This window comes from Sarcophilus harrisii, chromosome 1 (assembly GCF_902635505.1).
Source record: "Sarcophilus harrisii chromosome 1, mSarHar1.11, whole genome shotgun sequence".
Taxonomy (NCBI): Eukaryota; Metazoa; Chordata; class Mammalia; order Dasyuromorphia; family Dasyuridae; genus Sarcophilus; species Sarcophilus harrisii.
Genome location: NC_045426.1, coordinates 346,722,164 through 346,738,055, shown reverse-complemented (window position 1 = coordinate 346,738,055; position 15,892 = coordinate 346,722,164). Strand labels below are relative to the sequence as shown.

The following is a 15,892-nucleotide window of genomic DNA, read 5'->3' as shown; positions in this document are numbered from 1 at the left end:
TTTTTTTTTTGGTGGGGAGCTGTCTTGCGTGGCACACAGCAGTCCCTTAATAAATGCATGTTGAATGATTGATTTCATTGGTACAAGGAACATCCTGTTAAATAAATTTCATCTCCCAGTACAAACTGGCTCCTATTCTGCAATGTATAGTGGCACTGAGAGGTTAAGTGATTAGCCCAGGGTCATAGAGCTGATAGATGTCAAACTCAAAAAGAAATACCCCTTTAGGTCACATATTGACTTAGAAAACCCCACAAAGTAACATTATCTATGTTTTATTGTATTCTTACTTATTGTTAAATATTTCCTAATTATATTCTAATCTGGTTCAGGTATACTTGAGAGATTCCTTTCAGGGCACTTGTTTGACATTTCTGCATTAGACTATGCTGCCCTCAAAAATTCAAAATCCAGAAAGTGTTGGGGTTTTTTAATTAATTTAATTAATTGATATTGACATTGAAATCCAGCTACCTTCTCTTATATTTTTCTCATTACCTGTTGTTTACTTGTCCACCAAGATACAGAACTTCACATTTATCCCCATCAAATTTCTCCCACCCTCCCCCATTAAATCTTGTGAAATTTGATTCACCATTTATTTGGACACAGCTGGTTGAACAATTGATAGGGTACTGAGCCTGGAGTCTGGAAGATCTGAGTTCAAATACAGACTCAGACACTTAATGGCTGTGTGATTCTGGGCAAGTCATTTATCCTCTATCATAGCATAGTGCTTGAACATATAGAGAGGCAATGAATCATCACAAAGAACCCTGAATTTGGAGGCATAAGACCTGAGTTTGGATCCTGACTCTGTCACTTAACTGTGACAAAGCAAATCACTTAAATATTCCTGATCTTTGTTTTCTTCATCTGAAAAATGGAGGATATTCATTGGATATCCCTCTAAGGTCCCTTCCAACTTGAGATCTGTGATCCTCTAATATTATAATTATATATCACAATATACAATAATATGATATGATATATAGTTATATATTATAATACAACTATTTATAATATATATAATATATAATATATATAATATAATATATATATATCAATGTGATTATGATATGTAATTATATAATATACCACTAATTTTCCTGAGATAGGTAGTTCCATATTGTTAGTTTTTTTGTTTATTTTTCTTCTCCAATTACCACCTGAACACTCTCCTGCTACATCTTAGGCCTGTTCTACTACCTAATTTCCATGTTTCATCCTATTATATTCCATCCTATTAGACTTTCTCAGTCATTAATCTTCCTGATCAGCCCAAAGTAAAAGGTAATTAAAAATACTCTTACCTCTTCTTCTTCTAGTAGAATAAGCCGGACCACTACAATATGAATGGCATTGCCAATACTTGGATTATGGAATAATCCAGTGACCTACAAACCAGAGGCAAAAAATTAATTGTAGCCCAAGTCCAACAATTAACTTTAGAAAGGAAAATATGCTAACATCTACTGGTCATCCTGCCATCTGGGGGAGGGGGTGGGGGGAAGGGGGGGAAAAATTGGAACAAGAGGTTTGACAATTGTCAATGCTGTAAAGTTACCCATACATATAACTTGTAAATAAAGGGCTATTAAAATAAATAAAATAAAATAAAAAGAAATTTATTTATTAAAAAAGAAAGAAAGAAAAATATGCAAGCCAATTCTGATAATGTTTACCTTGGAACTGGCTTACCCTTTTTCACAATGTTAAAGAACTGGATGGTATGTCATAAGAAAGAGTGACCCATGATAATGGCATATTCCACCCTATGGGATAAATTACTTATCTAAAGCCCAACTTTATTTAGTGAAGGATGGCAGACCCAGGAACAGCTATCATTTCTATTCTAGTCCTTCTTCCATAACTTAATTCTCCCTGTCACTGATAGCTACTTGAAAGTTAAAGCCCTGGCTGATCTGATGTTCTGCTTAATTTAAAATTCTGCCTTTCTTAGAGATATGCCTGCCATCCACACCTGGCAGACTCCCAGAGAATGTGTATGCAGATCTTGAAATAAGTTCTTACTCCTTTGTTAACTGGTGTATTTGTAAAAAGTCACATTTTTCTCAACAAAAATTTTGGGTACAAATAGATGTTTCCTAGGAAGCAAATGGCAAAAAAAAAGTTTATTTCTCTAATGTCTTTTCTATATTCTATAGTCTGCATGGCTTTGCATATGGCCTTAGTAGACTTTTTATAGTAGACTCTTAATAAGACTATAGATTTAGAACTCGAACGGACAGTTTTTTGTCACAATTTTGTCATAATTTGCAAGATTCGGGTCATAAGAATGGTGAGCCAAATTGGGGACTGTCAAGACTTTAAAATCAGCATTTTCACTGGGTAGTGTGAGAAAGTAGGAGGATGGAAGGTTGGGAGGGAATGGGAAGGTGATTTTCTAGAAGTAGAGCTTCCCTTTTGAGAGATATGCAAGATAGAGTAAAAAGGCAGAATAAATCTAACCATTCCATCCTATCTCCAGTTTATGAATTCAGAGCATCTTTCCTTGAGTTCATAATAGTCTAGCCACATATAATAGCCAAAAGAACTGGGCTTTTGCTAGTGAGAATATGAAAGTATCATGTTATTTCCTGAATTCACAGAGGCAAGATTATTTTAAATTTAAATAGTTCATGCCCCTCCAGAATGTGTACTGGCACTATTTCTACCAAAACAAAAAGCCAGAGTTTGAGATTTTTAATTTTTAATTACTTTCTGTCAAACAGGTGAACAAAGAACAAAGATGCTTTCTTAGATGAATCTTCCCTCATTTTTAATGTAAACTGCTTAGGTTGAAATGTCTGATATGTCCCTCCCATTTTCTTCTATCTTTTTACTTTTTTTTCATTTTAGGAATCAAAGATTTGAAAGATTATCATAGAATTTCAGTCTTTGGGAAGCAATCTTCGAGATGAGTTATTTGATCCAACCTATACTTGTATAAGAATTCCTGTTATAATATCTCTGAGAAGTGGTCATCTAGCTTTTGTTTGAAGAAAACCTATTACCTAAAGACAGTCACTGCCACTTTGGGGGAAATCAAATTGCCAAGAATTTTTTTCTTTATATTAAACCTACCCATGATCAATCTTTTGATTTGCTTGTAGAAAATTAAATGCTTTAGCTGGATTTGGACTGTGAAAGTTTTTTGTTTGTTTGTTTTTAGGAGTCAAACGTTCTAATCTTTTCAGTAACCCTAATTCTAAGTTACATATTTGGCCTTAAAAAAGTGAAGGTGAGGGGTGATTTGTAGAACTTTAGTTGCCATGGTTAATTAAAGTGGTCCTTTGATGATAGACAGACATACAACTAGATCCTCAGATTAGATCCTCAATGGAAGCTTTTCCATCTTGATAGGGTCTATCAGAACTTGGGCTCTATATTGCATCTGAGAACCAGGGCCAATTTCAGATGATGATAAGGCAGCAGAAAATTGCTGTCTAAAATATGGATATATTTCTTGCAACCTGTTTCAAAGCAAAAAGTAATCACATCAATGATATGATCAATCTTTTGAAACAAATTGCTTTCTCATTTTTTTATATCTATGAAACTCAGAAACCAGAGAACATATTTTTTAAAAGTAAATTTGCAAATATTTTTGTCTTGATATTTTGATCTTTCTCAACTTCTAGGTTCCTCTCTCCCTATCTTGTATTTATTTATATTTATTCTGTATATACATATATATATACATACATACTTACATACATTATATATGCATATGTGTATATAGAAGTTTTTTCATTTTTTGTCTTTGTATGTATATGTATATAGGAGTTTTTTTTTATTCCTAATGCCTAGAAGAGTACTTGGTACACAGTAGACACTTTGATCAAATTTTTACTGCTTGATGAATTACTTTAACAGATTTGTGCATGTCTTTATAGTTTTTTCTTCAATTTAGCACATTATATAAATATCAAATAAACATTTCTTAGAAATCTCATTTCCAAAAGCAAAACAATCTTATTTTGAATGTTTCTCTTCACTCACTAGTAACACAGAGTGATATTCTAACTCAAAGCATTAAAAGAAACCAAAAATATAACTACTCTCACTTTTTAATAAGAAGTTATTTTCCAGCTACATTCATCAACATACCATGTTCATGATAGTGAGGATGTAAGATTCCACACTGTCACTTCCATGATATTCGATCATTTTTGTATCCGCTACAACCAGGGTCTCTACCCATCGTTCTTTGCTGATGGATCTCCGAGACAGTCTTTTCTTTGACACATTGTTTCTCTCCCACCTTTCACGTTGTTGTTCTTGCTGTTGAAAAATGGCACGACTATCTAAATGTGGGAACAAAATAGAAAAGATTTGATCAGCATTTGGATTTGTTTGTATAAAGATGCAGCAAATGAGTATAATATTATGTTTAAAAGCTCTTATATAATGCTTTTAATGTATGTGTTTACACACATTATGTACATATTTATTTCCACCTGCAAAGTAGAAAATGAGTTAAGAACCAGAAGAAATACAATTATAGATCAATGAATGATACTAAATATCACTGAAAATCCATTTAAATTAAAATTCAAGACAGGAAAATTTTCAGACAAGAACATTACAATAGTCGATACTTTGAAATGCCTTGCTTTTTATTTTCACATTGACCCTACAGTTGAATCTTAGCTCTGCTATCAACCAGGCTTATGACCTTGATTTGCTGTTTTCTTAACATTACTTAATATACTTTTCCAATCTATAGTGCAAGCCCAGGTATCCTCTTTTCCCAAAAGGTAATAAAGTTGGAGAAGGACGACATTTGTTATTACAAAGGATGTTGTAAAGAAAATTGAGCATATGAAATGTACATATACAGAACCTAAGTGAATCTGAACCTGAATGTCAAGAGTAGTAATGATCACCTACAAAGGGACAAAACTGAATATTGATCAAGATGGTTTTTTAAAGAAAAAACCATAGTTTAAAAATAAATGCTGATCATAATCTATAAAATTAAGAAGGGTATGGAAGATTGAATGTGGGGTTGTTCACAAAATCCCAGTGTATTCATACTGGAAAATATTTCTTGAAGCTTAAAAAAGTGATTGTTTAGATAAAATAAAAGCAAATGCTGTTTCACATAGCAATTCAAAAACACTATATTCAAAAAAGCTAAAAATGGTGAAAATATAAACAAATGAAAAAACATCACATCAATTCATGAACATGATTTACTAAAGAAAAACTGGGGTTCAATTCAATCAAATTCAATCAAAATTGACCAAGAATTTCTGGTCTTACCATCCTCCCTGCCCATCATTGGCAATGGACAAAATACTGGGCTTCCAGACAGCAATCCCTAGAGGACATCATCCTTTCATCTCTGGGGGCCTGCTCCAGAATCAAATATAAAATTCTCTGCTTGGCTTTTAAAGTTCTTCATAATCTGATCCTTTCCTAACTTCCAGTATTCTTAAACTTTATTCCCCTTCATGAACTTTGATCCAGTGACACTAGCATCCTTCCATTCTCTGAACATTATCCAACTCTGAGAGTTTTCATGGGCTATCTCCCATGCTTGGAACACTCTCTCTATCTTAGTTGAATGTAGTTATTGCATATTGTCTCCCCCTATAGACTGTAAGCTCCTTCAGAGCAAAGAATGTTTGGTTTTTATTTTTGTCTCTCTTTTTGGGAAGTATTCCCAGAATTTAACACAGTAGTTAGTATACAGTTGTTGCTGCTGCTGCTACTGGTGTTGTTCAGTCATTTAAGCCTTTTCTGCCTCTTCATGAGCCCATCTGGGGTTTTCTTGGCCAAGTTTCTCCAACTCATTTTTAAAGCATTTCTTTTGTGGAAATAAACGGTTTCTCCAACTCATTTTACAGATGAGGAAAATTAGGCAAAAGGGAACCCCCCCCTTTTATGAAAAAAACCATAGTTTTTAAGTTTTTAAGAAAAAAAACAAGTGACTTGTCCAGGCTTACACAGCTAATAATTGTCAGAGGCTGCATTTGAACTCAGAAATATGAGCCTTACTGATTCAATCCTAGCACTCTATTTATGATATCACCTAACTGCTTCTAATTCACAGTAAGCAGGTAATAAATACTAGCTGCCTAATTAACAAGGCCATCTACTTACCTTCTATCCTACCTGGGTAACTAATAACATTCCACCTCTTCTTTATCCCTTTGGAAGCCAAAATCAAATAACTATTGCCATTGCCATTAAGAGGGGCATGTTAATCAACTTCCCTATGGTTTCCAATCACCATTCTTGAGATTTCATAAGCCAAAAGAATACTCCATGGTAAACACTGCCCTACATGAGTTTGTCAGCTCCATTAGAATATAAGTGCCTTGTGGTCATGAAGTGCCTCATTTTTGTACTGTTATCCCCATAGCTTAGCATGGTTCTTGAAAGAGTAACAAATATTCTTTTTTCTTTAATCATTCCCATTCTAGGCACTGGAGAAAGGGAGATAAAAATAAATCAGCCCATGCTCTCAAGAAGCTTAACAGTAGGGAAATGCAATATATACTTAGAAAATAACATGTAGTGAGTAAATAAGAAAAGATAATATAACTAATAACTAATAATGGAAGAGAAAAAGAGCATTAATACATGGGATGGGGGGTTGAGAGAAACTTCAGAGAGCTAAACTTGGAAGAAAGATTACAAACATAAAAGACAGAACAAATAGCATTCTAATACTGAAGAATGGCTTGTGTGGGACCAAGAGAGAGAATGCCCAATCTACAGTGGAGCTAACTAAGTGATTTTGAATAAGTCTCTAGTGTTAGATAGAGAGCCTAGAGAATTGAAGGCTTTAAATTTCAGGCTCAGGGGTTTGCCTTTTATTCTAAAGGGAATAGAAAGTCACTGAAAATTTCCAGGCAGGGAATTTATATGATGAGATATATACATTAGCATGTTTATTTTTTTGTAGCTCCATGAAGAGTCAACTGAAGTAAAGACAGAATAAAGGGAGAGAAAGAACAATGATAGAGCAATTGAAATAACATAAGGAAGTGATGAGAGGGGGATTGATTATGAGAGTCAAAAAAGAGGATGGCTATCAGACATTCTGACAAAAGATAATTAACAGAACATAATAATTAGATAGTTGGGGGGAGTGAGAGAGATGGAGGAACTGAGGGTCATCCTGAGGCCTAAGAATCTAGGTAATTACAAGGCAGTGACTTTAACAGAAACAGTGACTATTGGAGGTAGAATGAACATAATCAAGAAAAATAATACCAATTTATAAGGGTTATTATAATGTCAATTTATAAGGATGTGATAAAAAAAAAAAGAAGAAAATTTAAAAAATCAGGATGGCTTCCCTGCCAGCCCCAGTACTGCCCATTATAAATCCTGAAAGATCCTTTCATCTCCAAGGGAAAAAAGTTGGTCTAAATGCAACTATCAGAAAATTAAAATTGAAAAAAAAAAACTCCAGCAAGAGCTGCTATCTATCTGACTTCAGGATTTACTACTAGAAGGATTACAGAATTGGAAGAGACACAGAATAATGCAACCATCATTCCCCCCACCCCGGGGAGTTCTTCTCTGAAGCTATGCTTCAGTATTTCAAAGACCCTAGATTTCATCAATGTGTGGGCATTCTCAATAAAAATCACAGCTCTCCATCGTCTTAGGCAGACTCTGTGAGTTGTAGAAAAGAGAAAAAATGGGTAAGAAAGAAAATAATAATCTTATGGCTAGCTTATCTTATAAATGCTCGTGAGCATATCAAGTGAGACTTATAAAAGACAAGTGAGTAGGCATTGAAGGTCATGTAGAAGTAGAAAATTAAAATTCCTCTCTTTGGGGGGTTATAAATTATCAGTAATTACAAATAAATCTCCTAATAGGTTTTTTTTGTTTAAAAATATTAGAACACATGTTTCCCATCCTTTAATCAATCAACAAGCATCTATTAAGTGTCTACTATGTATCAGGCACTAAAGGAGGGGGGGATCAGGAATACAGAAGCAAAGCAGTCCCTACCTTTAAGGAAACTTACATTGTCACTCAGGGAGAAAAGTAGGCACTTGTTTATAAAAGTTTTTTATTTTCAAAACATATGCATGGATAATTTTCAACATTCACCCTTGCAAAGCCTTGTATTGCAAAATTTTCCCCTCCTTCCCCTTACCCCATCTGCTAGTCAGCAAGTAATCCAATTTTATGTTAAACAGAAAATGCTTCTCTCTCAGAAGAGGGCTCTTAATCTGGACTCCTATAGACCTAGTATAGTGTTAGTATAATGTTCTAGGAGCCTAACCCTAAAGAGAAAAGATTGAAGTCTTTTCTCTTAATCAATGACTAACTAATATCCTAAACTCATATCCCAGGGGCAAATTTCTTAAACTTAAATTTTGTCCTTATGTAAAGTCTCCCCCAAAAGAAATTGGCAGGATCTTTTTAAAAGAAGTTGTTCAATAAACAAAAGGCAGAACAACTGTTTATTTCCACAAAAGAAATGCTTAAAAAAAGACTCATAAGAGTGCATTCAAGGTCCCCTAGCAACCTGGCACCATCCTTCCTCTCCAAAATTTTCTTTTATTACTTCTCTCCATGTTTTTGATGCTCCAGCCAAACTAGACTCCTAGATCACTTGCAAACAAGCTTCACATTTTCCCACTGCTGTGTCTTTGCTTACCTAGAATATCCTCCCTTTCTCTTTTCATCTAATAAATCCTCATGCCTACTCATCCAATAGAACATCCTTCACTATCACTCTATATCCAACTACCACTCCACAGCACTAGGTAATAACTTCTTAATTCTTTATCAGTGGTCTTTTTTCAAATCTGACTGAAATATTCTCCCTTTTCAACTTGGTCTCCTGGATTCCCAAGCTTCTTACAAATCCCAGATAAATCTCATTTTTTTTACAAGAAGCCTTTCTCCATCCTCTTTAATTCTACTGCCTTCACTCAGTTGATTATTTCAAATTTATCTTGAATTTGGCTTCCTTGTGCCTACTTGATAGCATACCATCTTCCCTATAATCCTAAAAGAGATTTAGCACCCTAAGTATAAGGAGCTAACTATAAGGAGCAGTGGAGTCTGAGAGGAAAGACACTATAAGACATAAAAGAGTTAGGAGAAATACCATATGGCATGGGGAAGGGGGAAGGCGGAAGGGAAAAGACCCCATGAGGCAGAGTGTTGTGGCAGACTGACCCAAAGGAGTTTCAGCAAAGATGGCATGGGCCAGAAACAGATTTATGGAGAAAATTTAACCTGAGAGATATGCTTGGAATTTCTGATAGGACATAGTTGGGCTGCCCACAACTCCCAAAGAGAGTGAGTCTCAAGGGCTTGACATAAATTAATTTCTTGATGGGACACAGCAAGGTGGGGCCATCCACAGCTGAGGAGGAACCTCCACAAAGGGTGGGACCACTAACTGATCTCTATCAGAGCCTTTTTCCCTGCCTGCCCCAGGGAACAATTCCATCAGTCCTCCAGTTTCTCTCTGCCAACCCAGCTATCCAAGTCCTCAAAACAATGGCTCAAGATTTCAGCTCCTTTCAAATAAATCTTCCTTGATTCTGTTCATCCCACACTACCTCTTAGTTTCCAGCCCTTTTGTGAGAAAGAAGATGCTTTTTCCTTCTGGAACCCAAAGATCACCCAGGTTTGAGGTGGGAGTGGGACGCTGGCTGGCTTTGGATATGGTAGAACTCCTCTCCCAGAAGCATTTCCCCTCCTACTTAGAATTCTGTTGTTGTTTAGTTGTTTTTCAGTCGTGTCCAACTCTGTGACCCCATATGGGGTTTTCTTGACAAAGACACTGGGGAGTTTGCCATTTACTTTTCCAATTCATTTTACAGAGGAGGGAACAGAGACAAACAGGGTTAAGTGACTTGCCTTGGATAATACAGCTAGTATCTGAGGCTCACTGAACAAAGGTCTTCTTGATCCCAAGCCCAGCACTCTATCTACCCTGTTACCTATGAAATCAGGGGGTGAGCATGCCAGAAAACTACAAGATCGATTGGATAAGGTTACTTCCTCATTAGTTGGATAGCCTAGATTTGTTTCTCATGCATAAAGGGCACAGCACTCATTTGATTTTTCTGGGGGGTTTTATAGCTTTCTACATACAAAACATATGCATGAATAATTTTTCAGCATTGACCCTTGCAAAAACTTCTGTTTCAATTTTTCCCTTCCTTCTCTCAGCCCTCCCTCCACGATGGCAGGTAGTCCCATACAAATTAAATATGTTAAATACAATATATGTATACATATTTATGCAGTTATCTTGTTGCATAAGAAAGATCGGATTTATTTTGTTATTTTTATTTATGCCTATTTTTCTTTGAACTGGCTTGGTTTCTTCCATTTCAGTTATAAAATTGCCAATCTTCTGAATCCTTCACAACAATTCTACTGCACCAAATATGCCCTCTGAATGTTGTCTAGAATGATAATGATGACTGAACGAAAGAAGGTAAAGATCAGAAAAGGATAAAAATGTCTCTCCTAACATATCAAGATTTCACCTTCAGATGAAGGTGAGTCATACTGAAGCTCATTTTTCAAATATATAGATTTTAAAGGTTTTCAAGCATATTCTAGTAGACTGCTAAAGCCCAAGAGTAAAAATCTTATCTGTTAGGGTCAAAAAGCATTTTCCTTAGAGCCTGTTCAGTGTAGAGAATTATGCCAGGTCCTGGGGGAGATACAACATTTAGATAAAATTAAATTCCTATAATCTAGCTCAGCTGGGGGAAAGTCATAAGTAGATAATGCTAATAAAGTGAAGTAAGAACATTTAAGAAGTCCAAAGTACAGTTCAATAGAATGTAAGCTCCTGAGGACAAGGAATGGTTTGTTTTTATCTTTCTAGTTCCTATACCCAATATATAGAATTATACAAAAATGGATTTAGAACTAGAAGGGACTTTTATGGGCCATGAGTCCAATCCTGTCATTTCGCAGGATTGCACGTGAAGAAACTGAAGCAGATAGAAATGAAATGACTTGATTAGACTTAAAGCTGGTAAATATCTGATGTGGAATTTGAACCCAGGTTTTTCTCACTCAAGTCAAGCATTCTACCTACTCTTTAGAGACCAAATCATGCCTCCTCTTTATTTTTGTGATGTTTTTCCTTTAGCCAAGAAAAGTTTTGTTTTGTTTCACATTTTTAAATGAAGTTTTGTTGTTGGTTTATCAGATGTTTTCAGTTGGGTCCAATTCTTCATAACCCTATTTGGTGTTTTCTTGACAAAAATACAGAAGCAGTTTGTCATTCCTTTCTCCATTTCACTTTATAGATGAAGAAACTGCTACTAATTAAAGTTTTATTGTATTTAAAAATGAAAAAAAAAGTTTACCTTAAACAGGGAACTGAATCAAATTTATAAAAAAATAAGAGCTATTCTCCAATTGATAAATGATTGGAAGTAATGAACAGTTTTCAAATGAAGTAATCAAGGCTATCTATAGTCATATGAAAAAAAATGTTCTAATTCACTATGGACTAGAAAAATGCAAACTAAAACAATTCTAAAGCAATTATACCTACTAGGTTAACTAATAGGATAGAAAAATAAAATGACAACTGTTGGGGGGGGTGTAGAAAAATGAGGCAATAATGTAGTTGGTGGAACTGTGACCTATTTCAACCACTCTAGAGAGCAATTTGAAACTATCCTCAAAGGGCTATAAAACCACACATACCCTTTGACCTAGTGATACCACCACTAAATCTATATCCCCCCCCAAAAAAATAAAAGAAACAAAAAGGAAAAGGGCTCTTCTATAAAATATATATATATTTATAGCAGCTCTTTTGTAGGGGCAAAGAATTAGAAATTGAGGGGATACCCAACAATTGGGAAATGACTGAACAAATTAGGGTATGCGATTATAATGGAATACTACTGTACTGTAAGAAATGATGAAAAGGATGCTCTCAGAAAAACCTGGAAAGACATGCATGAGCTAATGCAAAGTGAAATGAATAATGTACCAAGTAACAGCAATATTTTAAGATGATGAGCTATGAATGACTGAGCAATAAAATGATCCAAGACATCTCTGAAGGACTTATGAAATATGTTATCATCCCTCAGGAAAAGAACTGATGGTGCCTGAATGCACATTGAAGCATACTATTTTTACTTTCTCTGGTTTATTTGAGGGTTTTTTTAAGGGGATGAATATATGTCTTATTTTACAACATGTTTATTATGGAAATATTTTGCATAACTTCACATGTATGACCTATATTGAATTACTTCCCTTGTCAATGAGAGATGCTGGGGAAGGAGTAAGGGAGAGAATCTGGAACTCAAAGTTTTAAAAATGAAGGTTAAGAATTGTTTTTACATGTTACTGGAAGGAAAATACTAAATAAAATGGCTCAAGCAATAGTTTGATGACATCTGTATTTACTATCTATTATAGAAATTACTAAATAAATGTGGCTAAGCAGCAAGGTGGTACATTGAATAGAGTGCTGGGCTTAGAGTCAGGAAAACTCATCTTCTTGAATTCAAATCTGGCCTCAGACACTTAATAGCTAGGTGACCCTCAGCAAGTCATTTATCCCTGTTTACCTCAGTTTCCTCACCTGTAAAATGAGCTGGAAAAGAAAATAGTAAACCACCTCAGTATCATTGCCAAGAAAACCACAAATGGGGTCATGGAGAATCAGATACCATTGAACCAACTGAACAACAACAAATAAATAAGGGAGAGGAGAAACATTGCTTATTTTTTCTTGTTTCCAATCCAAAAATGAATATTATTATGAGCAGGAAGATTAAAGAAGACTTTTCTTACATAGAAGGTGGTATTTAATTTGGATTCTTGTAGGAGGACTAGAAAAACAATAATTGAAAGGAACAATGGGCAATTAGTGATGCAGTGAATAGACCATGGACCTGAACCCAAATCTAACCTTAGATACTTACTAGCTTGCTGACTCTGGGCAAATCACTTAACTTCAAATGCCTTAAAAAAAAGAAAAGTAAAGGACGGAGGGAGGGAGGGAGAGAAGGAAAGATGGAGGGAGGCAGGGAGGAAGGGAGAAAGAGAAGATGGGAAGGAAGGAAAAAAGAGGAAGGAGAAAAATAGGAGGAAGGGAAGGAAAGAGGGAAGGAAGGAAGGAAGGAAGGAAGGACGGACGGAAGGAAGGAAGGAAGGAAGGAAGGAAGGAAGGAAGGAAGGAAGGAAGGAAGGAAGGCTGAAAAGAGAAAAATGAAGAGGTTCAACATATCCTAATAGGGGATTCAGTAGTCAAGAGCACATAGTCAGCAAAGTAGAAAGAATATAAAAGATCTCATTTGGTTGGAGTTCAGAGGACATGGATGAGGATGAGATAAGCCTGGAAAGTTGAAGTTGAGCCAATCTGTGGAGAGTTTAAAATGTCAGGAAAAATCATTTGAATTCTATTTGATAAGCAGTAGGAATCCACTGAAGATTTTTGCGCATAGAAGGCACACCACCAGATCTATATTTAAAGGTGTTTGGCAGCAGGATGAAAGAATTGGAGGAGGGAGAGTGAAAGCAAGCAAATATTAAGAGAATGCTGAAGTACTCCAGGCAGGCAGTAATGAAGATAACTATTAGCAACTGCTGAAGAGTAACTCAAATAATGACAGCAGAAAAAGAGAGATAAGGACAGATGCATGAAATGTTACAGAGGATTATTGGCTGTTTATTTAATAGCTGGGTGAGTAAGAAATGAGGGATAAAATTCTGAATATGACAGAAATAGTCAAATCAAAAGTTAATCCATTTGGTTTTGGATATGTTGAGTTTGAGGGGTCAGTGAGATATCTAGGTGAAGTTGTCCTGAAAGCTATATATGTTTTGGGATCTGAAGCACTAAAGAGACATCAGGGTTGGAGAGTTAAGATTCACATAGGATGGACTATCTTCAATGATTCAATTCAAATGTAATCAACCCTCCTTGATTCCACTACATTACTAAATCAAAAAAAAAAAAAAAAAAAAAAGAAAGAAAGAAAAAAAATTAGGGAAAGAGAATGATGGTCCGTTCACATAAAAAACAGATTAACTTTTTCTGGAAAATGAAATGAAAATAGAGTCCAAAGTGCCACCAGTTAAGGAATTTGTTCATAGGAGAAAAGTTTGCATAGATAAATTTAGGACATATTATGATTGTTGTTTCTTAATCCTTCGTTTCATTTATTACCAATGCTCCCAATATGTAGACAAATTTGAGTTTCCCCTTTCTTTCCTTTCCTTCCTGAACCTGTGGTGCTAATAAGCTGAGAATTGGTCAAAAATTGAACCGTAACTCAATGAGACAGCAGGAGGCAGAGTGCTGAATAATTCACAAAATGCACAATGAGCTTTTAGCACAATTGAGAGTTGATTGGATCTCATTCTTCTCTTCATTTTAAAGGAGCAATTTAGAAACTTGGGAGTTTCACTTGTGATATCAATGGTCACTTTCTGTTGCCTTCAAGGCCTTAATTCTCTTTAAAATGTTTATATAGCTTAGGGAAGGGACAGTACAAGAACATAATAGGTTGCCCAAATCAATAGTGAACACCCAAATAAGTTGATAGATGGTGCAAAGGAGACTGCTACTTTGAAAAACAGATTAGACTAACTGACCATAAAGATCCCTTCCAACTCTAATATTCTATAATATTTTGAACATGAAAGAAAATTTTGTCAATCTTAAATTCCCATTTAATTTTGAGTCTTAATTCTTATAGGAATTTAAGAGCAAAAAAAAACCACTCAAAATAATTTTTAAAACAAGAGTAATTGCTATGCTAGGTGGTTTGTATTTTCTTTTTTGTGTGTCTCTTTGATCTCGATGACCTCTTATTTTTTGAAATTCAAGGTTCTCAGCAGAATTGGAGGAGCAGAGAGGAGTCATTAGTGTCATGGATACTGAGGAGCAGAGGGTTGAGAAACATAGGTGAAATACCCAAGCAACTTATCTCAACAACCAAGGGAAAACATAAGAGTCCCAAACACCTGGTCAGCAGAAAAGATGGAATGTAGAGAGGTAGATAAAAGAGTACTGAAGGGTTAGTGGAAGGATTCCAAAGAGCAAACTTTTTGCCTTGAAAGATGGAAGCACTGCTGATATGTAAAGTCTAGAAAATAGTATGATTTGTGGGAATAATAATAAGTTCTGTTTTGGACATGTTGAGTTTAAAATGCTTATGAAACATTCAGATCAACTTCAGCGGCATCTCCTAATGAAAATACATCCTACTGCCCCATTTGTTAGTATGCTGCTTCCTAGAAATTACTTTGTTACTGTCCATATTTTGTAATTCACAACATTTGAGTTCATTTTCTCAAATCTCATTGGTAAGTAGTTCTAAGAATAATCCTATAGATGACTGCCTTCCTAACATGATTCCCTACTGATGTTTCCCTTAATAGCCAGTAAACTCAATTAGTTTTTTAGAATTTGGTACTTGTTAATAAAGAGAGACGTCAATCAGTGGAACAGACTAAGTATAAAGCATGCAGAAACAAAAGTGGTTGATACCCTAGTATTTGATAAACACAAAGATCCTAGTTAGTGGGATAAGGATTCAGTATTTGACAAAAGTCCTGGGAAAATGGACAGAAATTAAGTTTAGATCAATACCTTATATAAAAAGGAGTTACAAATTGATACATGACCAAAATACAAAAAGGTCACATTATAAACAAATTAGAGAAATGTGGAAAAATTATCTATCAGATCTATGTGTAGAAGAAAAGTTCATGACCAAACAAGGAATAGAGATAACAGAAGATAAAATTCATAATTCTGATTACATAAAATTTTAAAAGTTTTTGTATAAACAAATCTAATCAAGATTAAAATGGAAATCATTAATTAGGGAGGGGGGAATCTTTATAACAAGTTTCTCTGAATAATTCCAAGATATAGAAAAACTGATTC

At 35.0% G+C, this 15,892-nt stretch overlaps 1 protein-coding gene across 1 annotated transcript in view; it reads right to left on the bottom strand.

Annotated features, from left to right (window-relative positions):
• The window catches only part of ADAMTS12 (ADAM metallopeptidase with thrombospondin type 1 motif 12), a 467,290-nt gene that overhangs the window by 212,018 nt on the left and 239,380 nt on the right, over nt 1-15,892 (bottom strand). Inside the window, exons 4-5 of the mRNA XM_031945878.1 lie at nt 4,114-4,310; nt 1,314-1,397 (exon numbers count right to left, since the gene is read on the bottom strand). Of these exons, the coding sequence (XP_031801738.1) occupies nt 1,314-1,397; nt 4,114-4,310 (281 nt within the window). The remainder of the gene's footprint in view (nt 1-1,313; nt 1,398-4,113; nt 4,311-15,892) is intronic.